A 24890-nucleotide genomic window follows, 5' to 3' on the forward strand; every position below is an offset into this window, starting at 1 on the left:
TTCCATGAGGGGGGGTAGCTGCAATTCATGGGCTGCCAGGGAAATTTAGAGCTGGAGAAGCTCAATCCAAGAGTGTTTTTCAGTTTGAAAAACCTTTGTAAGACAACTTTTGAAATCATTCATGTATGGGTTTTTTTGTCCTTTTTATAAAAAAAAAAAAAGTGTTTTTCTTTGAAATTGCTTTCTGTTTTGTATTATGAACTCAGTTTGAAGGAAGAAAGGGTTCAAACCAAAGTGGAATAGCTCAGTTAACCCAAACTGTGTTGTTTGTTGTTGTTGTTTTTTAATTTTTAGTTGTAAACTTTTTTCATTCTTTCCACTGTATGTCCCAAACTGGGACAATAGGTAGTTTTTCAAAGTGTCACTTTTTAACAAAAAGGGAAAATTGTTCCACATCTGCTGTTAAGAAGAATTTCAGGATATCTCTATTTGTCTCTGTTCTTCTGCCTCCCCCCCCCCCCTTTCCTTCTATATCTTGTTTCGATCTTTCTTATCCTTGAAGATTCTCTTGAGTGGGAAGGCATCCGTAGCGTGTCTTAGCTGACATCATCTTTACAACCGGACTGATAACACAATAAAAAAACACTGCATTTACATTCCAGATTAATTTTGTGGTTTTGCTCAGTATCTGCTTGAACAGACCAAAAAATAGTTGCCTGGCTAAAAATACGGAGCCCTCTGTTACGATTTTTTTTGTAGTAGGAAAGCCATTTGATTATGGGTGCAGTTGATTAGCACCTTTCCTTTCAGTGATTTGTTTGTTTGTGGGTGGTGGTTGTTGTTGTTTTGGTTTACTTTTTTAAAAAAGAGCCCTAAAACCTTTCAGCATTCCTTACTTCATATTGTTTCTCAAAAATGCACAAAGGCAATGGAGTTTTAGTGCCTATGTTTTACCTTGAAGAAGAAATTGATTTCATGCCTCCACTAAAAAGGTTATGTGTGTGTTTCTTACTATCTAGTAAATCTTTGACATCATGGGCACAAAAGTTGAAACAAAACCAATCAAAAAGAATAAATGCCGAAGAAGTATGTGTGAACTCTATGCAAGAAAATGAGCAAGCTAAGAAATTACCCCTTGAGAATGTAAGTCTCTTTTTTTTATTTTATGATGTTTTTCTAATTTTAATCTCGTCACTGTTATTTTTTCAGTGTTACAGCATGTTCTGATTCAGCATGTGCTTTCATATTTAGCTTTAAGCATTTGAGTAGTGGTGTTCCCATTCATATGTTTAAAGTTCATGTGGGCAGAGTTTACGTCTTGGATCATTCTATACTTACTATAAGCTATTTTGGCTTATTTTATTCCTTGCCTAATTTTTGTCTTAATTTACCTAAGTGGCACATGTTCTTTCCTTATAGAGATAATAGTCACCTTCTCAATTGAAGCTTCAGGTCATGGTAATTTATTGTGCCCTGTAATTTGTAGAAGCAAACCTAGAGTCGAACCCTGTTATGGTGGCTGGCATGCATAATTTCCATAACAAATTTTTGGAAGGATCTTTGATTTCAGCTGGTGATGTCTCTTTTAGTACACAAAACTCTTTGCGTCTGGAGGCATCAGCCACTTTGTCCAGGACAGATAGTATTCTTCCAGACTGGGATTTTAAGTTGCAGGGATTTTTTGGTTTAGTTTGGTTTGGGCTTTTTTAGTGTTCTTAGCAGTCTCTTATGCTAAAATACAAACTTTTTTAAAAATTATTTTTATTTTTTTGTATTGTTTATGTAGGAATAACGCATTCTTTTCTGCCTGTGTATGACTATGATTTGGCTAAATTGAACTACTCCACGCACAGTTACAGCACTGGTTACTAAAACTAAACCCCCCACAATAGACATTTAGAAAATCTAATTGGCTCTTTAGAACCATTTGTAGTAATGCCTATGGCTGTGACTGCTGAATCGGCTCAAAATACTTCTTTTGAGAAGAATTTGGTTTGTTCCCCCCCATATTCTTGAGTTAATAATTGTGTATGCCCACAACTGATTATTTTGGGAAGTTTAATCACATATAATATTTCTGATCCAAAGGGATGTTATGCAACCTGATTTTATGAATAATCATCATACATGTAACTATGAAGTTTTAGAATTACTTTCAGTATATTAATTGTCACAAACCTCTCTCCTTATGCTATTTTTAAGGAAATAATTCCTGAAACACTGTGAATGGCTCTACCTACAAGAGAATAGGAGAACTAGCAAATATGAATCACTTGAATCAAGGCAGGGTCTGTTTTCTTTCCTGTGGTCACTTGAGGGTGATCCAGAAGGGGTGAGAGTAGCTGTTTGGGATTGCTCTCTTTAGCCTTCTTCTGTTGTCAGTGGAAACAAGATGTTCCTCTAAGGGGATATTTCAAACCAGGAGTCAAGTTTATCTGCTGTGGATTGTTTCTTTTCTCTCTGCTACAGGAGGGTGCCTAAAGAAATTAGTGCCAGCAACTCAGATTTTGAAAATACCTTTATCGTTCTGTTCCTTTGTAAGAATTCAGTTGATACTCCTTCATTTTCCTTTCTTCCTCCTTAGGCAAAGGAGAATACCTAAATAAAAACATTAAGAGGGACAAAATAGCCTTGAGGTGAGATAGTACTTCATGCAAAAACTTGAAAAGCTTTAGTTCTAATTTTTTTTTTTCTTTCTTACTTTTGTTAACTCAATGGTTACTATCCTGTTTTAGTCCTCAGTTGTATGAGCTGTATAAATTTGCCAAGTAGTGTGACTGTTAAGCTGCTGTAATGCAACAAAAAGCCCTAAGCACGGTAGAAAAGAGCAGTGTGAGACGACCATTTTAATGCTAGCTTCCTTACTGAGTTGCTCTTGTATCGCTGTGTTGTATCAATGACACTTCTTCCTTTCATTAAGGAAGAGGAGAGTTGTAGCAAATTTTAAATTATGTGAATTTTTTTCCATGTGTTGGTCCCACCTTTTTCAAAGTTGTTTCTGTAATTAGCTGGGGAGGTTGCTTAGAAAGTTTGGAGTGATGAGAAGAAGGGTATGTAGTACCTTCTCTATCTGAGATGATAGACAGTGTCTACCTCCAGACTTGTGGTAGGTGGAGTCCTAACAGCTGAATATAAGAAATTCCAATCTTAGGATGAGGAAAGAGTAACACTTTATTGGTAAGTCATCCCTCATATACTTGCAACTCTTAAGGAGCAAGAGAGTTTAGATGACTGTCCAAAATGTGTATTTTTGTAACAGTTAATTTCAGAAATGCTCCACAAGCGGACAGGCACATGGCTTGGAAAATATCAGTATCTTCTAATTATGTGGCTTAGCTTAGTTCCCCTTTTGACTGTGGTTGCCCTGAATATAAATTGTATAGGTTTGGATCATGCTGTGTAATTAAATTTAATCTCTTTGCTTAAAAAGACTAATAACACTTACATGCAATTTTTAAAAATTATACCCTTGACTTTTTTTTTTCCTTGCCTTGTGATTTTCCTCATAAATTTGTTTTTCCTTTGTAATTTTAGACAAATCTTACTGATGCTGCTTTGCCACCTTACACTTTTTACCTCAATCAACCGAATGAAAGTCCGAATTCCTTAGTGTCTGAAGCTTCAGGTATAGCTAATTTCTTGTACTTAAATTTCCTTTTTCTTTTGAATTCTGTTTTTTTTAAAACTCTTACTAGAATGCATCTCCAATAACTTTGGGGAGGTGAGGAGGGTTTGAGCATCGACAAGCTATTAAACTTTGATACAGCATAATTCTGCTTTTCTTGCTCTGATGGTACCTCCTGTGTATCACTGCTGGCAAATGTAGGACATGCAGCAATTTTTTTCTTCAAATTTCTCAACATTTCAAAGCTGAGCTTTATGTTTAAAACTGTTTTATAATGTAATTACTATTAAAATCATGGTAGGGTATCAAATGATCTTTCAAATATTAGCATCATCGATCTAGTAATCTCAGGAGTGCATGGTAATAGAGGCAGAATTCCTGTAAGCCAAGGGCATGATTCAATAATTGTATGAATAGACAAGAACAAAAGAATGCAGTGTGCAATGTGGTGATTCTTTAAGGGGGGGGGGATGTGCTTTTTTGTGTTTTGGTATGGTTTTGCTTTTGTTGTTTTGGGGTGTGTGTGTGAGGGGTGGTTGGTGGTGGTTTTTTGTGTGGGTGGTTTTTGGTGTTGGTGTTTCGGGTTTTTCTTTGGTGTTTTTTTTGGGTTTTTTGGTGTTTTTTTTTTTTGTGTGTGTGTGTGTGAAAGCCAAACAACTAATTCACATATTTTGATCGTAACAGGGTGGATTCATTTCAGTAACAAACAGGGGCACAGAGATGCATCCCTGCAAACTGTGTATATTCATTCCTCCTTCACAACACATTGAGAGAGGGATACATATAAGAAACTGAAGAGGGATTGAGACTGTATCTGTTCCTTTTGTGCCATCCCTCTTAGTCCTGGTAGTCTGTCCTTTTGCATGCTATAGAGTGCTGTTGAGTACCAAACCAGAGAGTTTGTAGTATCAAATGGCTGTCTAGGATTATTCCTTGGGTAATACAAGTTTTAAGTGCTATACTGGAATTGGTAGAAATACAAAAGTTTGTGGTGAATGAGGATTTGATCCTTGAACGCCAGAGAGTAAATCTATGTTTTCACTGATTTATAGCTTTCGTTACTGATGCTGTGTGATGTAATACTGATTATGTTGCTTGTGCTTTGCATTGAGATTTTTGTAACTTCTGGTAATAAATGCTTTAGTGAGATCCTTAAGCAGTAGATGAAAATAATTAATACAGCATTCTTGTTAGCTGACAAAGTAACATTTTACTAATGGATTTCTGTTCTATAGCCGTGAGCTTGAAATTTGTAATTTTTTTTTTTCTTTCAATGTTTCTTCTTCTCAGGACTTTCGTACTGGAAATTAGATGAAAAGGAGTTGTATCACTCTTTACCAGAGAATTTCAGAAGCGAGTTTGCTGATATTTTCTCCACAAAAGTATCACCAGATCAGGTAAACTTTGTATGTGTTTTAAAAGTTGTCCTATAGTTGCTTGTCATCTTTGCTTTTTTTTCTATGATGGAAAGAATCAACCCTCCAGAAGCTAACTTTTTTGCGAGAATTCTTTTGTTAGCTCAGTCTCTCATATTCTATTCTGTCATTATTCACTTACACCCGCTAATGTCACTTGGAATTTATTGACCTTCTTTTGTCATTTAAAATAAATTGTGTGTATAGGAGATGAAAAGAGACTAACTAATATATTAAAGGTGTATGTGCCTCACTAAAGACCCTTTTTTAAACTGGGTGCATTGAATAAAGCCGCCTTCTGTTCTGAACTGCTTTATTAGCTAAACCCACACCAGAACTTGCTTATCTATATTGGGGATGGCGGATTGTGTTCAGAAAAAGTAATGTAGCAATTTTGCCTGTTGAAGTTGTCTTCTGCTGATGAAACGAAGTTGTCGTCATTGAAGGATATTTATCATAAAAGACAAAGGGAAAATAAGCAGCTGCCAGACCAGAATTTTATGCCTTCTTCCCAGTCAAGTCACCCACCAGAGGTAACATTAATTTCTTTACTTCATGTCTCAGTTTGAAGATATGATCGGTTACAGGCTGGTTTCACATTAATTGGCCCCTGCTGCCACCTCCAGTGTTATGCTGGAACAGCAATTTGTGCAGCTGTGTGATGAACCAGATTGGGAAGGGATCCAGCTGAAAAGAACCTCTAAGAATATCCTGGGTAAACAAGCACCTTTGCTGCACAACCTTGAGGATGGCGCAGGGACGAATCTGCTTACGCTGAGGCTGCAGCTGATGAAATGCATGTGGAACTGCAGTCACAGAAGCAGGGTTTTCTTACTGCTTCCCCCAAGACAAGTTCATTCCACCCGTGAAACAGAAGAGGCACAGGTTGTGGAAATATCCTTTATCATATCTGTTTCTTTATACAGCTTTCAGTCTTGTACAAAATCCAGTAACGATGGCTACTATGGCTGTCTTGTTCATATAATCCATGAAGTGATTTTCATAACTGTACAAAGTTATTGTTTCAACCTACAAGCAGACATCATAGTCCTTCTATTTACATAACTGAAATTCCAAAGGTTTTCTAGACAGCTACATAAGTCTTTTATTCTTAATGGAAACTTAGAAACTCAAGTTGCAAACGTTGGGAATACGTATCATCATCTAAGCTGTTACAGGTCCCTTCGTCTTGCTTGTCATTACCAAATGATTGTAGTAGTATTCAATGTAATTCCTGTGATCTATTATATGGATTACTAATGTCTTCAGATAAACTCCATTTACAAGAACAAAAGTTAAATCACAGTTTTTTTAGCATTATAACTTATTTCCTAGATCTTGACATTGGACCCAACCCTGCATATGAAACCAGGTCAGCAGAACCCAGGATGCTGTTTTTTCAATATTCCTGAAGACACTACTCCTTTTTCTCCAGACTCTATGGCAGAGCCCGGATTTTCAAGTCATTGTGACACAGACTCTTTTTCACAGACAAGTAATTCATCTCAGTTAGATGATTCTCCAAAATATCCTGCCAGCAGCAGAGCTGTGCATTTGGACCTCTGGAGAAATCACCCATTCCAAAATGAAAACAAGACCAGCTGTCCCTTTCCAATGGCATATATGGATGCTAATAATGATAATTTAGTCAACACAGAGGAGGAAGAAACACTGACTCTAACTCCATCTTCTGTTACTCAGTGTGCTGATAACAGTTTGCCAGAATATAGTCTTTCAGTGGCATCTGTTGAAGATCCTGTGATAATGTCAAAGTAAGTATTTTTTTCTTTTTTACAAGTCGTAGAGTTGGTACTTTCATGAAAGAAGTGAAACTTAACACTAGTAAAATGAACAAAATATGCAAGTTCTGTTTGCTTAGAACATAGCTGGACATTGCTGCTTTTTTTTTTTTCCTTCTTTTCTTTTTTTCTCCCCTGAAGTACTGATGGCATATAAATAGAACAGTCATTTTCCACTTCTTACAACTGTCTGTCTTTTAGACTGTACTATTTAATCTTCTTTAGACCATACTGTTTAATCTAAGGCACAATACTTGTGCTCTGTCTTCCTTGGATGTCAGAGCCTTAGCAGGAAGGCAAAACAATTTTCTATGTTTTAATGCTTTGGTTATTTCTTTTTATACGTTAAAATAGAAATACATACTTCCTTCATAGGCTGTATGAGGGAGTTAATTTAGGCAGAGAACGTTCAAGTTCTGTGGGGATTATGTTTTCCTATTTAGAGTCAAATGGTGGGAGAAGCACAGAATTACTGTACTGAGGAAAAATATCCCCCATTCGCTATTGAGGCTCTCATGATTTGCACATGGACAAGCAGACATGGCATATATTCTACCTGTGAGGGCTTTATGTAGGGGTCATGGTTTCAAGATAATTCAGTGTTTGGGTTTTCCTATTTTAATTTTACATGCATAGTTTCTAGCGCATAGCAAAGGAGAGAAGAGAGCGTAAAGCTTTGTATTGTATTTGTATATATTATCTGTATATATTATCTGTATATATGTATTAATATGGTGACTTAGGTGTCTGACACCACTGCCTTAGGTGAAGAAGCTTTCTTTTTGCTTTAATTTGAATGCAACAAAGTTCTGCAAGAGAGATATATATGCTGAGTTCATTATGTGTGAATGAATATAGCAATGCATGCTCATGTGGATAGCTGGAAATTTTTTTGTTCTTAATTTTGAAAATAGGATTAGGCAGAACTTGAGGGAAAAACATGCTCGACACATAGCTGATCTACGAGCTTACTATGACTCTGAGATACATAGCTTAAAACAGCAGCTAGAGGCAAGCCATAAAACTGCTTCATCTGAAGACTTAAAGAAAATCAATCAAAATCTTGCTGACAGGTACTGTTTGTCCTTACTTGTCCTCTTCCTCTGTTACATGGTATTCTTTCTGCTTTAAAAACTGAATATGCTTGTTTAGAATATCTCAAAGTTTATGTCACTCTTCAATTCTGAAGATTTCATGCATCTATGATGCTAATATTTTCCTATTAAATATAAATTTTGTATTATTTAATGCAGCTGTTTAAGATTAGTGTAAAATTATTGTTAGGCAGCATGTGTGATGTTTGGACCAGAGGTCTTGTTTGACCTGATTTTTGCTGAAGCCAGTGTAAATTTTGCTCAGGAAAGGCTGGCAGGCAGAGGTAATCCTAAGCAACTTGTAATGGGACTATCTATGTTGTAAAATAGTGCTCGCCTGTCATGCTGGTGAACATCATCCTTCTTTACCTTTCATGTCAAAACTACAGATGATATAGGACCAGTCTTGAATTCATTGGTAGCTTTATAAAGCCGATTTGCCAGTCAATGTTCTTTGACCAGATATTACTACTGGAGTCTGTGTGCCTCACCTATATATTCCATTAGATATAGCTTGAATGTCTGCTATATATCCAAGTTCGATGTGATTTTTATATAATTATTGCCAGTCAAAATCCACATTGCAAATTTAGACAGCTAAAATACTTTACAAAATTTATGCCCTTCAGAATAATTGAAGAAGTGTCTGGGTAGCTGGGACTCCTTTGTACTTATCTTCCAGCACTAGTGTGTTCTAACTATTAAAAGTGACTCCTGAGCAGTCATTTATTGAGTTTAAGTAGCTTGCGATATGATTTCAGTCATTATCACACAGCATCATCAATTAGCTGAAGTGGAACTCTGCTCTGGTGCGTCTCAGCTGCTTTTGGTTCTGCAGCTCTTATGCTCTGAGCCATCTGGAGTCTCTGCACGTGTTCCCAGTTTGCTGCTCGCCTGCCATGAGCACCACAGCCCTTCCGAGCAGAGACGCTGGGTCCTTGCTGCAATGGCCGAAGACTATGGGAAGAGGTCACACGCTGGGCACCAAAATTCGAGGGGATGCTTGAGGAAGGAAGGCAGGCTATAAAATGAAGATGTGTTATTTTAAAATTTCAAGAGATTTTTGTCATCTGTATCTTCTGAATAGGTGTGACCAACTAGATGCGGCTCTGAATGAAGCAAGTGCTCGCATAAAAGCCCTTGAAAATAAGAATAATATGCTAGAGAAGCAAGTGGTAAGTATATGTTCTTAATTCTTTTAACTAAAAGGGTAAGAGAATGCACATGTTCATTATTAAGATGATCTGTATTTCCATATTTTTCTATTTTTGTTTTCAACCTTTCTCTTTAATATATGACATTAGCCAATATGTTACACTGCTGACTTTTCTAGCTGAGTTTCTTAAGACTCCCTACTTGAATCATCATCACTTTTGCTTATGAACAACCTTTCCAGGTTATCAGGGATCATGCAAAGTTTAAGAGTGAAATATGGTGATGTGTTCATGATGTCTCTCTCTAAACTTACTGTGAAAAAAAAAAAATTGATTTGATTACTTTCTCTTTTGACTTCTTATTAGAGCTGTGACAAAAGCAAATCTCATCTGCGCTGGGGCAAAAATATTATCTTTCTAAGTATATTTATATGGTCTTTCTGGCTAGGTCAGACCAGCTAGGTTATGACTGCATAGCTGTATTTATTGGTCAAAGCACAGGACGCTTTGTCATGAAAGTTAGACACCTGGAGAGACTAATTAATTCCACCTTTTTTAGACCCTTTTCTATGCTGGGAAGCAAGACAATCGGCTGGGATTAGAGGCCTAACCTCTAGATATTTTAAGTCCTATAAAATAAATACATCTTTGGGGTTCTTAGCCTTCATTTTCATTCTTTATACGTCACAGAAATGAGCAAAAATCTTGTTTAGTTAATGTACAGATGTACCTTTGTTTTCTGTTTAGATGATTTTAGATTGTGCTTTGTACTGAAATAAAAATCTGTTAGGTAAGCATTATAATCAATGTTTTTTTTTCTCTTGCAGGCAGATTGGAGAGAACGCTTTTATGCAGTCAGTAATACTTCCAAAGTTTTGCAAGAACGTATTGAAGAAACACGCACAAGTAATAAAGAGAAGGATAACACTATCAGTCGACTAAAATCAAGGCTTAAAGATCTGGAGGAAGCATTTGAAAAGGCTTACAAGTTATCTGATAATAAAAATACAAGGCTAAAGGAAGAAAATAAAATGTTTCAAAATGTAAGTAAGAAAATGGGCAATGGTGTTTACAGTTGCACAGCATGTTACCAGCGCAGCAAGTCCTGGGTGTTTTGGAAAACTACTCAGACTTTACCATTGTAAAGTCTTAATGCACATCCAAAAGAGAACAGAAATTATGCAGCTGACTACTTAGTAGGCTAGGTGTTAGGTGATACTACGAACCTAACAGATATTTAAAAACAATTATTGAAGGCAGCAAGTGTGTACTTGATGTGATAACACTTGTCATAGTCTGTCTCAGGTATTTTATTACTCTATGTGCTATTAGTTCATTTTATTTTTAGAGGTATTGCAGGAAGTTGTTTTGGAACAAGTTATTATTTCCTTTCTTAAGCTTAGTGGGAATGGACTGAATTTCTTTCATAAGTCATCACAACTTGCTATAACTGTTAATTTTGTGTATGATTTTAGACTGAATCAAAGGAATTATTCCTTTGATTCTTCAGTAATAGCTGATTGGCTAAATGGGTATTAGCTGGAAAAACTACTTCATGCTTTAACTCCTTTTTTACAATTAAATTTTCAAAATAAAAAGTCAGCTTTAAAATCAGTGGGGAATTTTAACGGTTCATTCAACTCCTTCAGTTTCTTTAGAGAGAAATAATTTGAAAATTAGAAATACATTGTGTAAGTAGCTCTGTCTCCTCTTGTCCTTTCTAACTTTTTGTTCCAATTAGAAGATGCTAGAACTTAACAAATGCTATTGAAGTACACCCTGTATCCCCTGTAGTGCTTCTGCACATGTTAGGCAAGCAATTTAGATGATTTTACAGCAGTCAACAAAACTGTAATTGTATTTAGTCTCAGTGTGGGTTTGTGTGTTCTTTTTTTGTTTTGTTTTAGCTTTTAGGAGAATATGAGTCGCTTGGAAAAGAACATGAAAGAGTAAAGGTAAGAACATGCTAGTTAAATAAAAAAACAAACATGCAAAATATGTGATAATGTGCCATAGAATTAACTGAGTTAACTTAGGGAAAGATCCATATTTATTTTAACTCATAGCTTCTTACTGCATCTTCAGAGCCCGGGAAAGGGAAAAGGAGGGAGTTTGGAATGTGTCGTTTTCCAGTGTTGTGGTTTAACCCGGCAGGCAGCTAAACACCACACAGCCGTTTGCTCACTCCCCCCACCCCCACAGTGGGATGGGGGAGAGAATCAGGGAGAAGAAAAAAAAAAAGTAAAATTTGTGGGTTGACATAAAGACAGTTTAATAGGACAGAAAAGAAAGGGAAAATAATGCTAATAATGATGAAAGGATATACAAAATAAGTGATGCACAGTGCACCACCCGCCGACCGATGCCCAGCCAGTTCCTGAGCAGCGGTCACACCCCCCCCCCCGCCCAACTCCCCCCAGCTTATATACTGAGCATGATGTCGCATGGTATGGAATGTCCCTCTGGCCAGTTTGGGTCAGCTGTCCTGGCTGTGCCCCCTCCCAGCTTCTTGTGCACCTCCAGCCTTCTCAGTCGGTGGAGCATGAGGAGCTGAAAAGGCCTTGACTAGTGTAAGCACTGCTCAGCAACAACTAAAACATCGGTGTGTTATCAACATTATTCTCATGTTAAATCCAAAACACAGCACTGTACCAGCTACTAGGAAGAAAATTAACTTTATCCCAGCCGAAACCAGGACACAGTCACAGACAGCAAAAATACTGCGAAATCAGCCAAAGAAATTTAATGGGCCTCCCTTTCAAATAGGAAGGCGTAAAAAACACAATGTGAAAATGCATTGTTTTCAAGACTGATACACAGTTACTCGTTTTTCTTTTACTACACTTCTGTAGTTTCTTGACTCTTTACTTTTTTTTTTCCTTGTGTGCTTGTAGGATACGTTAAATGCAACTGAAAACAAATTGCTTGATGCAAACACGCAGATTTCTGATCTGAAAAGGTAAATGTGAAACTGTCTTACTACTATTTTAACAATATGAAATATAGGCTATGGCCTAAATATTTACTCCTAGATTATTGAAGGCTGTAGATCTTGCAATTTTAATTACATCTTATGAAATGTTTCATGTTGCTTAGTGTTACTTTGTACGCATTGTAAAACTCTTATTATTTTAGGATACGTGTTTTTTCTATTTCCTCGATCACAACATCTTCCAGTGGGATGTAATTAATTGCTTCCTTTCTGATGGTTGTCGCTCAGCCAGCCCAGCCAGTCTGCTGCTCAAGCTTTTACTGCTACAGTTGCCTCCTCAGGAACCCCCATCTTCAGCTAACCAGTCTCTGTTCTGGTTTTCAGGAGCGAGAATGCTGACAGGAGTTTGCTGTTCAAGATTATGGCTCCTAGGCATGAATAAAGGACAGAAAGGTGTTCCATGTCTTTTAATGAGTGGCTCATGGAATTATTATTCCAGAGCAGGAATAATATCTCCTGTGGATGTCCCTCATGCTACCTAGATCTATTTTTTTTTTTTTTTTTTTTTTTTTTTTCTCCGGTTGGGAGAACAGAAATCCATTGAGCTTTGTACTTTCTGGGTAGGCCCTAGGCAAGCCATATGTGACCATCAGGGGTTTTACAGTTATAAACATATCCTCTAGTTTGGGATTTCTCAGCCACTCCTTGTCAAGGGTGTTAAACAGCACACTTGCTCAGGGAAGTCTAGAGAGGTGGGAGAAGAGGACATCTGAGAGGGCTCTAGGGCAGGCATTGTAGAACTGTAATGAGGTGATGTTTCACATCTTTCATCTCCCTTCAAGGTTCTTTTCTGGGTATGTGCTGTCATAATTTCTTTTTGTGTTTTTATATGAGCAGCTGAAACCCAGACTGTTAGGAAGATTTTTTTTTTTTTTTTTTTAAATGCATGGTTTTTGATGATTCTTCTAGAAACGTGGCTACAAATTTCACCTCAAAATTCACTCCAAATGCTGTTGCCACCAAGCATTAACCTGGGCATAGTCTTTAGCCAAAACCAGAAAAACAGCAAATGTGATACCTGGGAGATGTCACAGTCCTTTTCTTTGCTGCTCAGATCACCCGATTTTTCAAGAAGACGACTAGAAAGAATGAATAGGAAGAATTTAAGAAAGGAATAGAAGGAAGCCGAAAACACTCTGCCTTCAATTTTTATTGGGACTGTTGAGGAAATGAAGATAGTGTGAAGGACAGTTCAGTCAGGTATCGGTGCTTCTATTTTCCTGCCTGATTCCTGATGCTGCTAGCTAGAGACCATTCCAGACTGAGGAAATTGTAGTGGAAAAAGGAGTTTTTTATATCCTGCTCCAAACCTCCAAGTGGACAATGCCTAAGATTGTGTTGCATTGCCAAGGGCTGGTTCACTGAAGATGTGGACTGCAGTATGTGGGGGAGAGGAAAACCATGTGAAGAGCCTGAGCAGCAGATTTGTGGAGTTACCCGAGTGACATGCAGGAGAAGGAGCCACTCATTAAAACCAGTCAGGGAGGCCTTTGTAAAAATACATCATTTCAAGGAGGAAAAATGTTCTTGTTTTGTTTTCCCCAACCCCTCTGAGTTGAATGCTTTGATCCACAGCAATATCTCCTGGTCCTGTCTTTCTAGCTAGGTTACCTAACTTATTTAACTTAGAATTCAAGTGCATATTTACATACATATTTAGATAGAAAGGTAGATAAAAATGTAGTAGTTGCTTTTGTTCTTCTGCTTCACTCAGGATATCTGAATAAAAATGAGTAAACTCTAAGAAACATGATATCTTTTTTATGTCTTTTAAATTATCTTATAATACGTCTTTGCTATGTCCACATTAGGACAATTTCAAAACTTGAAGCTCAGCTCAAGCAGGTAGAACATGAAAATATGTTGAAACTTCGCCATATTACCGAAAGTCGTTTAAGAACCTCTTGTGCCAAGTAAGTGAATATTCCAACAATGTGAAAACAGGTCATGTGTTTTAGAATACTTTTTAATGTGTTTTGGCTAAAAATGCATAAAGAAGATGTCAGTCCATAGGCTAAACTGGATTAAATACATGTGACGTAATCCAGAGACTTCACGTGCTAAGAAATTATTAAAAACAAATAAATACTTTGGATAATACATGTGTGACTTGGCAGACTCTCTAGTCTTCCTAAATGAGTGTTTGTTAGGTCTCAGTTTCTCAGCTGAATAGGGATTCCTATGCTTAACAGAGATCTTGGGAATAAAATCTAATAGTCCAATTAGACATTAGAGGTTTTCTTTGTGTCTTTATGTCATTGATTTGAAAGGCTGATTACTATATTTTATGTTTCTAAATACAGTTTGTACAGGTATCCTGAGAGTAGAGTGGAAGTTCAATTAGAATGCATACTCTAGTTTGAATTGTGAATTTATGTTAAGGAAATTAAAGTTGGCCTGTGTTCTGTTTTGCCCCTTTTATGTTTTAAAGACCTGAAAAGCTTTGTCCCCCCCCTTCTTTTTTTAATTTCTTAGTTACAGCTTTTTGGGTGTCTCTCCCAGTTCAGCACTGATGTTGTGAAGCACAAAATGATAATGTAACGTGTTTTGTGGATGTCCATTTGTATATATTAAACAGTAGTATTTTGGGGGATCTGATTTTTGATTATTATGAAGATGCAAGTAGTTTATGTATTAATATATCACACGGACAGATTTCTGTTTAGAGCTATTTTAATGTTTATGAACAAGATCCCTCAACAATGAACAGAAAAAAGGAAGACCTGAACATGGCAGACCATGTTCATCAGGGAGGAGGATGTAAGAGCCGATGTGGATTTGGCAGTTAATCTGTCCCTAACTAATCTCAAAGGTTCAAAGAAAGCCTCATTCCAATTTGAATTCATAGCAGGATAGATTTACAGAATAGTAGTTATGGTTCATAGCTTGAGTAAGCAAGAACCTTTTTTCCTAATTATCATCTACTTTCCTGTGTATAAAAATCAGCTTTTTCTTTTGATATTTCAAAATAATAACACACTCGTCGATGCTTATTAGTTAATATTTATCACTCTCAGGTCATCAACAGTGATTCTTTCTTGGTTTTTGGTGTTTTTTTTTTTTATTTTTTTATGTTTCTTAGTGACTAATAAATGGTGTCAAAAGGAAAGCTGGGGTCAGATGCTCTGAACTATTGGAGTAATCTACACCAAAATGTTTTTGTTTAATTAGTTGAGAACTACTTGTTACCCAAACCTCGGTCTGAGTAAGCAGCAATAAGTTACAGGAAGATTTTTGTGGAGTTCTGCATTCTGAGCATATTGTGTAATTTAGACTGAAACCTCAACACTTTTTTTTTTTAAATTTATTTTTACTTTACAAACATGTTTTAAAACATGATATTTACAGGTTTATTATATATTTGTTATTGTTTCTGTTTAGCTAGAATAAATAACTGGATTTTCTTAATTTTTTTTCTTAAATTCTTAAAAAAAAAAAAAAAAGAAAAATTCAAAGCCTTTCATAATTTTGAAGAGATTTTTTTTTTTTTGTTCCCACAGCAAGTTGGCAACTCCTGATGTCAGCAGGCGAAAGTGGTTGATACCAGGAGCAGAGTATTCAATCTTCACTGGCCAGCCTCTGGAAGTCCAGGAAAGCCCAAAAGATAACAGATTAGAAGAAACTTATATTCCTTCTAGGTGAGTTGGTTTCCTTCAGTCTCCACTATGATGTAAAGTTGAACACTTTTAAAAATAGTTTTATCCAGAATTGACTAGATTCATATTTATAGATTTTGTACTTGTTAAATAGAATTCTAAAAAAATTTCCCAATGTTGTAGATGCTATACAATTCCTTAAAAACAAAACACTAGTTTTGGGGGACCTTCTTCCTTCACTAACCTGGTATGAAGCAAGCAGCAGCAGCCTTCAGTACCTTCCTTGAAATATCAGAAAGCTTCAACTGCATCTTGTGCCGCTGCCTTTATGCTCTCCGTGTTTGTGTCCGGTTCTACTCTGAGTTTGGACACTGTGTGCTCTGTTGTATTGGATGTGAGGTGTAGTGGTTGGCTGCAGCTTTCCTCCAGTGTGAAGCTTCAGGTGTAACTTCGCGGTAGTTTGCCTTCTTCCTCAGAAGTTTCTAAAGCCTCTGTCAGGATGTATTTAGTTCTAAGAACATGTCAAGTCACCAGACTTAACTCATACTGTTCAACTTTAGATTCTTGAATTGGCTGTAACACAATCCTCTGAGGTTCTTGGCTGAAATTAAAAAGCACCCTTAAAATTTTTGTTTTGATGACTGTAAATCTCAAACTACATTTCTCCAGGTTTTTGTTTATTCAGCTAGTATTTGGATATATGAAATAAAGTAAAAAAACTTGATCCTTTTTTTTTCCCCCCACCGCCCCACATTCTTTAAGGCACCATTCTCCTCCTGAAAAAGACTCCTCACAAGAAGACTCTTCAACAAACACAATAGAAAAGAAAGAAAATGAGATATCGGAAGCACCAATCATAAAAGCCTTTAAAGAACTTGAAGAAGGAAAAGCATTTAAAGATTGGGGTACACAGACAGAAAAAGAAGACACATCAGCTAGTAACTTTTTATTTTTATATTCCTGAACTTGTCTTTACTGGCTTTTCTTTGTTGGCATGTCTTTTGGTTTTGTTATTCTCAGCATTAAGGTCCATCAGGCTTGAGTGATGGGATAAAAACAGTTTTAGCATGCAAACTTCTGGAGATTTCCTAAGAAAATTCAAAATGATATAGCTAAGTGACTTGTTTAAAATAGAGGGAATGCAAAGGTTGCTGTTAGGTCTCAAGCTAGAGAGTAGTTAATGTCCTTTTTTGAAGAATATCTCAGTATTTATAAACAGTTAATGGAGTCTGAACAAAGCTCTGGCTGGCTGTACGTCCATTTTAGTATTGTTCTCATGGTGTTGTATCAGAATATTACTAAGAGAGCTGGCATGTGTACTGTAGGACTGCACTGAGCTGTTCTAACAACACTGATTTAGGAAGCCTTGTACTTAGAAAGCATTGACTCTTTCTTAAATGCTTATATTCTTGGTTCATGCAGGTACTCCAACTCTCTTTCCCAAAAGATGCTTTTGTCCTGCTTTCCACTGTCTCGTTATTAAATCAGTGTTATTTAGCATCTTTTCTGCCACACATGCTGCAAAGCATCCTTTTTCATGAGTTAAACTATCTGTTTCATGAATATGATGAGCAGGAAGCAAGACTTGAGCAAAACAGCACAGATATGTTGACATGAGGCGGACTAAGTGTAGTCTTTGTACAGTAAAAGCTGAGTACAGGAGCATATTTGTGAGTTCTTGTATTGAAAAAGATTGATTAATATAGTAACTTTTTCCTTTTAATTAGAAACATCAAATCGGCGTCAAACTGTTGGGTTTGTTGAAACTTCTTTAGTTGCTAACCGATCCCCAGAGAAAGGTAAAGACCAACACAGACCGAAACGGTACAGCTCCCCTTCTGGCCAGAGGTCATCGTCCCTTCCTCCTTCAAACAGGAAATCAAATACTCCAAGTAAGTCCTTTTCTGAAGTTTGGTTTGTGTTACTCAAAAAGTAGAAGCAAATAATGAAAGGCTGCTCTAGAAGAAAGAAGAATAAAGATAGGATTTCTGCATTGTTCTAACAGTCTGAAAAAAAGCTCGTCTGTAATCATAGAAAAGGTGAGAGTTCTAAGTTTATTTTCATTTTTCTATGTTGCGATGCACTTTTCATCTAATTTAAATAAACATGTAGACAGCTCTGAAAAGCATTCTTTTAAGATGTAAGCATCTGATTGCATGAGTGGGACATATTCCTTTGGGAAAGTTTTAGGTAGTTAAACATACTTTGTCTTTTGCAGCAAGGAGAGAGATAATGTTGGCACCAGTGTCTGTGACATACAGCCCAAAACGATCTCCAAAAGAAAACCTCTCTCCTGGATTTAGCCATTTGCTTAGCAAAAATGAAAACACAGTGACAAGGTACGAGTCTTGTGAATGCAGTTGTGTTCTGATCATTATTATAGCAGCAGTATGTTTATGCAGGCCTAATGCTGCTGTTTCTTGTTCATTAAAAGTCCTAGAAAATGAGTCACGTGAAGATTTCTGACTATGAAGCTAAGTTTTACTTTTTAAAATCTGGCAAGAAAAATCTAGAATGATTTCCTGTCTTTAGCATTCACCAAGATGAGATGTTGGGTTTACTAGGGACACAACATTGATCAGTGGCAAAGAAGTTATAGAATTGTTCTGTGGAGTAAGTCCAGATCTGCTTGCTGCTTATCAGGAGATGTAAATAAAAGCTGAAAGTAGTATCTACCTACCTGCCATGGCACCTACAAGCATGTCAAAAAATATATAAACTTAACTTTCTGCTAACTGAACTAGATACTGGGGTTTCTATAGAGATCTTTGCTTGGCAAGGCTTGTAGAGTTTGAGAACATACTTAGCTGCGAGACTAAAGTGTAAGACGTGCATGAGGAAGAAGAAATGTCTAGCGCCACTTTGATGGTTCTTGAGGATGACAACATGGGAGCTCAGTGCGTTCGGGAGTGACAGCTTGGCCTGCTTCTGAAAGAAAGTCACATGAATGAAGTATTTTGCTGTGTGCAAATAGGAGTATGTTGGGGGATGGTACTATGAGCAGTAATCAGAAGACTTGCAATGCCTGTGGGATAGAAATTTTTTTATAAAAAATTCGTTTATTTAACCAAAAGGTTAAAGTAGAAGATATTGTATTCTACTAAAAAGTAGAAAATATTGTATTGCTTGATACGTGATTTCTAGCAAGTAATTGTTGTGTGCTTCCTGCTCTGTAGATTTGATATACTTCTAGATGACCTGGAAACTGGTCCTACATCTACTTTACAGCACAATAACCCAAGAAAAAGGCTCCAGTTTCTCTCACTAGATGATGTAGAAGGTAATCTGTCAAAGTGGGGGGGAAAACTGTTCTTTATTTTTTTTTTTTACCATTTTACCATATTCTTCCACATTGGTAACAGCTGCTCAAATAGAAAGCTGACACTTTACTCTATGAAGGCCAACTTCTAAAAATCCTCTAAATCTTGTCTTATTCCTGTAGACAGAGAAATACTATTCATAGAGTATTTTATTTTTATGTATATGTGTGTGTGCACAAACACAGTGGAACAACAAAAATCATTAAATTGAGAAAGAAGGGTGGTATGTTTTCCTATGCTTAACTCAGTTATACAATGCGTATCTTAGTAGGGTCTATATTAAGATGTACATACTAAGTCATACTAATAAAATTCCATTGCTAAATGTTGCATTACAGATAGCAAAGAGTAACTATAATAAAGCTAGTTGTTTCAGGTTTTTTTAAATGATTGATTGAATCAAATATTTTCTCACTTTTGTAATTCTTGTCACAATGTTCTGCTTTTGTTTTTTAGTAATGCATTTATTTAGACTAGTGTTTTCATGACAACTAGTCTACTTGGTGATATTTAGAAACGTTGTACCAGTAAAAGTAATTCCTAATTAGCACAGTACAGTAATCTGTTTGTTAACCAAAAAATATGCTGCGTTATAAAGATCACTTGAAAGATGACCCATACAAATGTTTTGCATTCTTCTGGGAAGTCTGCTTAAGGCAAGCTAATGAGGCTTTGCTAGTCACTATCCTCAGTTTATATACCCCCAAGATCACACTGCTTTTCTTGTTATTAGTTTCTTTTTCTGTCTGATGTAATAATTTCATAGACAATTACAAAACAAATAAAAGACCCCTATTTTGTTGATAGGAAGGCAGCATTCAGGTGTCAGACACAGCTCTTGTGCTGAATCCGTCAATACTGGAATGAAGAAAGCAACAGCTTGGGACGAGAGGAGCGTAGCACAAAGGCATGAGCCAGTGCTCTCACCTTGTGAGGGAGACTTCAAGTACGCAGCAAGGATTAAGACTCTGGCTGAAACAGAGAGGCTTTTTGATGAGCTGACTCAAGAAAAGCAACAGGCAAAGATTATTTTTATTTTAAAGTTTGACGAAACATAATTGTTGTATGAGAGGTGAGGGATGTAGTTGTATACCTATGCAATGCATGGCTGAAATTCATTCACAATTTCTAGTGTTACCCTAGGAATGTGCCGTTATTTCCTCCTCTAATTCCCATACTCCAGTCCTTTTCTATCCCTAACTTCATTAAAGGAGAGTCACTTTAACGTAAACACGGTGTGGATGGAAGGGTTGGAGTGAATTTATTTTCTTCCTTAATGGACGATGCTTTAAATCAGTCTTTCAAATAAGGAAGGTTATTCTGGCAAGTAAGAGTGCTCTATTCAAAATCATCCTTGAGAGCATCTGCTTATGAACGTTAACTTTCGTACCAGTTTTTTATGGCACAGTGTTATGGTAACAAGTTGGTGTTTAAGAACAAGACTGGATGTGTATCTGTAATCTAAACACCTCACCTCTCTTTTGTAGGTTGAGTTAGGAAGGCTCTTGAAACTATAATTTACAGCTGAAGTATTTTCTGTTACTAGATTGAGGCTGCATTGAGTCGAATACCTTGTTCTGGTGGAAGAATGACCTTGCAAGCAAGATTAAACCAGGTGAAAAAGCTTCTACATATGACTGTTCTCTTAAGTTGCTCTTCCACAATTTGAGGATATATAGTGTAGATGAAAATTCCGCTATCTAGTACGCGCAATTACTATGGGAATTTTTCCATACCACTGAGAATTGTTCCTGAATATGGCTGAATTTTGAATCTGTGTGAAAGATGTTCTTTGTTCTCTAGACTTTACTGCATTAGAAGATAATCGGGAAGTTACTTGCAAGTTATTTATAAACACACTCTGACTTGCTATGTAAAAGGTGTAAGTCTGGATAATTTGTATGCAAGTGATTCAGAAAAGAGTAATTAGCCCTGCAAACATTTGATTTCTGCCCCCCCCCCCCCCCCCCCCAACTGACAACTTTTCTTTTGTGTGTGTGTATATACATGCATACAAAGAAAAAGTGTGTGTATACATCTATATACATACTACATAGTGTATATTCTGCATAAGACTGTTTATATCTTCTATTTTTTGTACGTGGGATGCATTTTTCTGAATTACTGCAAGAATAGTCTGCTCTTGTGATAACACCGAGAGGTAAATAAAGGCAATACATTAAAAAAATGCAGCGACTATGAAATAGGTCCCTGAAGCTGTAGAGAGGATGTTGTGCTGTAGAAGAAAGTGCAAAGTTTAGTTTTCGTTTGTTTTGTTGGTTTTTGTCTGCTTGAAAGTATAAAGAAGGAAATAAGAAGGCAAAAATAAGTAGTGTAGGTGGAATACAGGAGAGTGCCTTCTTCAGAAAGCTCTGCAGACTCTTTTAATAAAAACAAGTGTCTCAAAGTTGTGTTTTAGAGGTCTCTGCGAAGCCTACAACTTCAGCATTTCCTAAATTGTAATCCCAGGGCTTATCAATTTATCAATTTGAAAGTAAAAGTGCATTCCAGTAAATCAATACTGCCACTCACTACAGTGGTCAGCTGTTTCATAAATGTGTCTCCATAATTATCAGCCTGTCCTAATTCTTGTCAAGTTTATCTCATGGAGTTTCCTAAGTCACATGGAAAAAACCAAAATATGTGAAACAGTTTTAAAAAAAGCCAACAACCCACAAATACACACACACACATAAAAATAATACGAAAAGTTTGTAGGTCTGGCTCTAGTTTTTGGGTGCTAACAGAATGCTAGTAATGCGTCAAAAAGGATACCAGTTGAATATAGGAATAACTGTAGTTCCTTCATTTTAGAAGGATCATTGGATTTTGTTGTATGTTATTAAAGCCTTTTAATTTTCTTTCTTTTCTTTAACTGTTTCTTTTAGGAAGCCCTGGAAGATCGCTTGGAAAGGATTAATAGAGATTTGGGGTCAATACGCATGACTTTGAAAAGATTTCATGTTTTACGTACCTCTGCAAATCTTTGACAGTTCTCTTGAATGCAAATATGCTTTATTTTTTTTTTTGCACTAATATGTAATTATGCACTTAGTAAATGCAAATGGTTTTGTATTTTTATAAACCCTCAATAGTAGTTTTACAATCATGTTACCCTTTACAAACAGCAATATTTTGTATTTCAGACAGCCACCTATATTTTGAACATATTTTTGTTACACTTGAGAAATCAAGGTTTATCCTGTATTGTAATATTTTTAGAAATATTAATTATTTTTAAATAGTGATATTCAATTTATAATAAGAATAAGAAACTAAAAGGCAGCTTGTTTTCAGAAAATGAGTGTGTTATCCTTTTGCACTTCATTTTCCTCACCATTTTATAACTATTTATGATGTAAATATTAGTCAATAGGAAATTTTGAACTTTAATACAAAAAGCAACATGAAGTACGTGTGTTTAAAGATGACTACTGTTATATGGTAAATCCTTTTAATTTAAACCTTACAACATGCATATTTTTCATTGTGACAAAACTGTGAGCAATACTTGCGTTATGGCTGGCTGGCCGCAAATTGGTGCGTGTTTTGCTAGTTTGGTCGCCACTGGCTGTGTTAGGAAAATACTGCTCTAAGTTATTTGCTGTCTCCCAACAGTCGCAGTGAGTAGTGTTGTGATACCGCGAGTACCAGGATTCACGAGACTGACAGCAGCCGTCCTGTCCCCCAGTGAGCAGCTCAACTCCAGCTGACGCTCCAGGACTGTAACTACTTAACCCAAGTTACGGTTTTAATATGCCAGACTGGGTTTTGCGCCGTGCCAGTGTTCTGATGGCGTACACTTCCAAATCAAATCCGAGCTGTATTTGTGAACATACATGCATTTTACTTGGTGAAAAAGACATACTCGCTGGTTGGCATATTGCTGAATTACTGTCCAACATTGATATTTTAGTTTGCATTTTAACATTAAATAAATGTTTAATTAGATTCTTTCCTCCTGCCCAAGAACAATAGGTTCTGGGATATTACATCAGCGATAATGTAGGTTTTAATCATATTGTGTGTTTCAAATTCTGTCCTTGTTCAAGATGTTTAGCCACCAATGATGTGATTATAAGGCCAGAATAGATGTCATAAAGGAAGCTTGTGAAGGTCTGATTCTAAAATTAGAGTGCTGTGTCTTAAGATATTTGATGAACTGTCCTACCCATGCACAGTCTTTTTGAAAAATTTGTATTCTTTGCAGCCACTTCTGCCCTGCGGGTTCTTGTCATACAAGATCCGAGTTGGGGAGAAGTCAAGGATGTAAGTTACTCATCTTCCCCTTTACTCTAAAATGTAGAAATTCGGCCTGAATGCTTGAAGATAACTTGCTCAAATATACTTCCAGGTACATGAATAGATGTACAAATTTGATGGTATTCCATATTCTTACTTGTAATTTTTACTCAGAAGGGGTTGAGGGAGGAAAAAAGAACCTTGACTTCCTTGTGCAGCTCTACTATTCAGCTGAAGGATTTTTCCCACCATTTTAAGTTTATTAACAGGTACAATTTAAAAGTCTCTTTCAAAAGTAACATTCAGCCAGCAGGATTTTTCCAAGGAATCCATCACAGGAGCATTTCATGAGTCCACTAATGGTCTTTTTTTCTTTTGTCAGCACTACAGCAAAAACAAACAATTTTCCTGACAGACATTAGAAACAAGTAGGTAAATCAGTTTGGCTATTTCACTGCCTTTCCTTTTAACCTCCCTTTAGCTCCACTCCATTCTTTCCAGTGCTATTCATATTCATGTACTCTTTTTTTATTACATCCAGAAAACGGAATTGTGAGTCAGAATTTATTTTTTAATCAAAAGTCCTCCTCCATCTGTTGGAGCTCTTTAGGCTATTTCTGTTCTATTATTAACACTGGGGGGGGGGCGGGTGGAATGTAAGTGTTGCTCTTGGTAAACTTCTAGGACAACCTTTTCAAATAAATGTCTGGCTTCATGTGACCTGTTCAGTATGGTGCCTTCGGCCTGATTCTTCAGAGGGGCAGAGGATCTGCAGTTCCAGATTAAATCAGTGGGAGGCCTGAATGCTCAGTGCTTCTGAAAATCAGACCCGAAGCATCAAAAAGTGGGCCACATGAAGTGCGTGTTTACTGTGGAAAACGTGACTGCACTTGCTGTATACTCTGCTGGACAGTCTGTTTGTTTGGCTTTTTTAAAATCCCTTTTAAAATAAGGACTTCCAGAAGAGCAGAAGCTTACGCTTCCTCTGAGGAGGACTTTAATCATCTTCCTTTTGCGTTCTTCCACCTGACACCTCTCAGCTACATAGGCATTTATCGCCTTTCCAGGTCGACTAGGTTTTGCTGGGAGCCCCAGGCTTTGCCCTGTCTCAGGCTGCCCTTGCAAGACACTCCCATGCGTAGTTTTCTCTATGATAATAGACATTACAGCTCCTTCAACTCTGAGATTTAACCTTTGGAAAATAAATTTTCTATTTGTCCACATCTCTAAAAAGCAAATTAAAAGAAAAAAAAGGTGTTCCTCTGTACCACTGCTAGCTTTAGGCATAATCTGCCTTCCACTGGGAACTTTGTCTCTAAAAAGAGCTATAACGCAGAGCAGAACTTACTGTGGCAAAAACTAACTCGTTTACTAGGCAGGCTGGCTCTGGCTTTGTGGAGGTAGCACACAGGAGCACGGGTTGCCTCCTGGGGGAGGGAGGGGGGCCGAGGAAGAGCAGAAATGGGAGCAGGTTTTGGTGAGGTGCTTCGGAGTTCTTGAGGATGAGGACAAAGAGCTCGAAGCATCTGTGCAGCTCTCCTGGAGCTGGTGAGTTTGGCGTTATCCAGGAGTTAACAAGGGGCTGGTTGCTGGTAGTACTCTGCATTTGCAGAGTGGAACAGAAGCGGTGAAGTGATGCATCCTTAAAAAAAAAACCGCAGCAAATTGACAAATGTTTAAAACAGTGCAGCAAATTTTGGTTGCTGGTTTTTT

General features: G+C 36.9%; 1 protein-coding gene across 1 annotated transcript in view; it reads left to right on the forward strand.

Annotated features, from left to right (window-relative positions):
- The window catches only part of MPHOSPH9 (M-phase phosphoprotein 9), a 33446-nt gene extending 9725 nt beyond the window's left edge, over positions 1-23721 (forward strand). Inside the window, exons 6-24 of the mRNA XM_076352826.1 lie at positions 960-1083; positions 3475-3565; positions 4856-4962; positions 5388-5513; positions 6316-6752; positions 7694-7852; positions 8961-9048; positions 9855-10070; positions 10935-10982; positions 11922-11986; positions 13831-13932; positions 15520-15657; positions 16378-16553; positions 17343-17507; positions 17834-17954; positions 18792-18895; positions 19743-19954; positions 20482-20550; positions 21824-23721. Of these exons, the coding sequence (XP_076208941.1) occupies positions 960-1083; positions 3475-3565; positions 4856-4962; positions 5388-5513; positions 6316-6752; positions 7694-7852; positions 8961-9048; positions 9855-10070; positions 10935-10982; positions 11922-11986; positions 13831-13932; positions 15520-15657; positions 16378-16553; positions 17343-17507; positions 17834-17954; positions 18792-18895; positions 19743-19954; positions 20482-20550; positions 21824-21925 (2650 nt within the window). The 3' untranslated portion in view covers positions 21926-23721. The remainder of the gene's footprint in view (positions 1-959; positions 1084-3474; positions 3566-4855; positions 4963-5387; positions 5514-6315; positions 6753-7693; positions 7853-8960; positions 9049-9854; positions 10071-10934; positions 10983-11921; positions 11987-13830; positions 13933-15519; positions 15658-16377; positions 16554-17342; positions 17508-17833; positions 17955-18791; positions 18896-19742; positions 19955-20481; positions 20551-21823) is intronic.
- The last annotated feature ends 1169 nt before the right edge of the window (positions 23722-24890 follow it).

This window comes from Aptenodytes patagonicus, chromosome 15 (assembly GCF_965638725.1).
Source record: "Aptenodytes patagonicus chromosome 15, bAptPat1.pri.cur, whole genome shotgun sequence".
Lineage (NCBI taxonomy): Eukaryota > Metazoa > Chordata > Aves > Sphenisciformes > Spheniscidae > Aptenodytes > Aptenodytes patagonicus.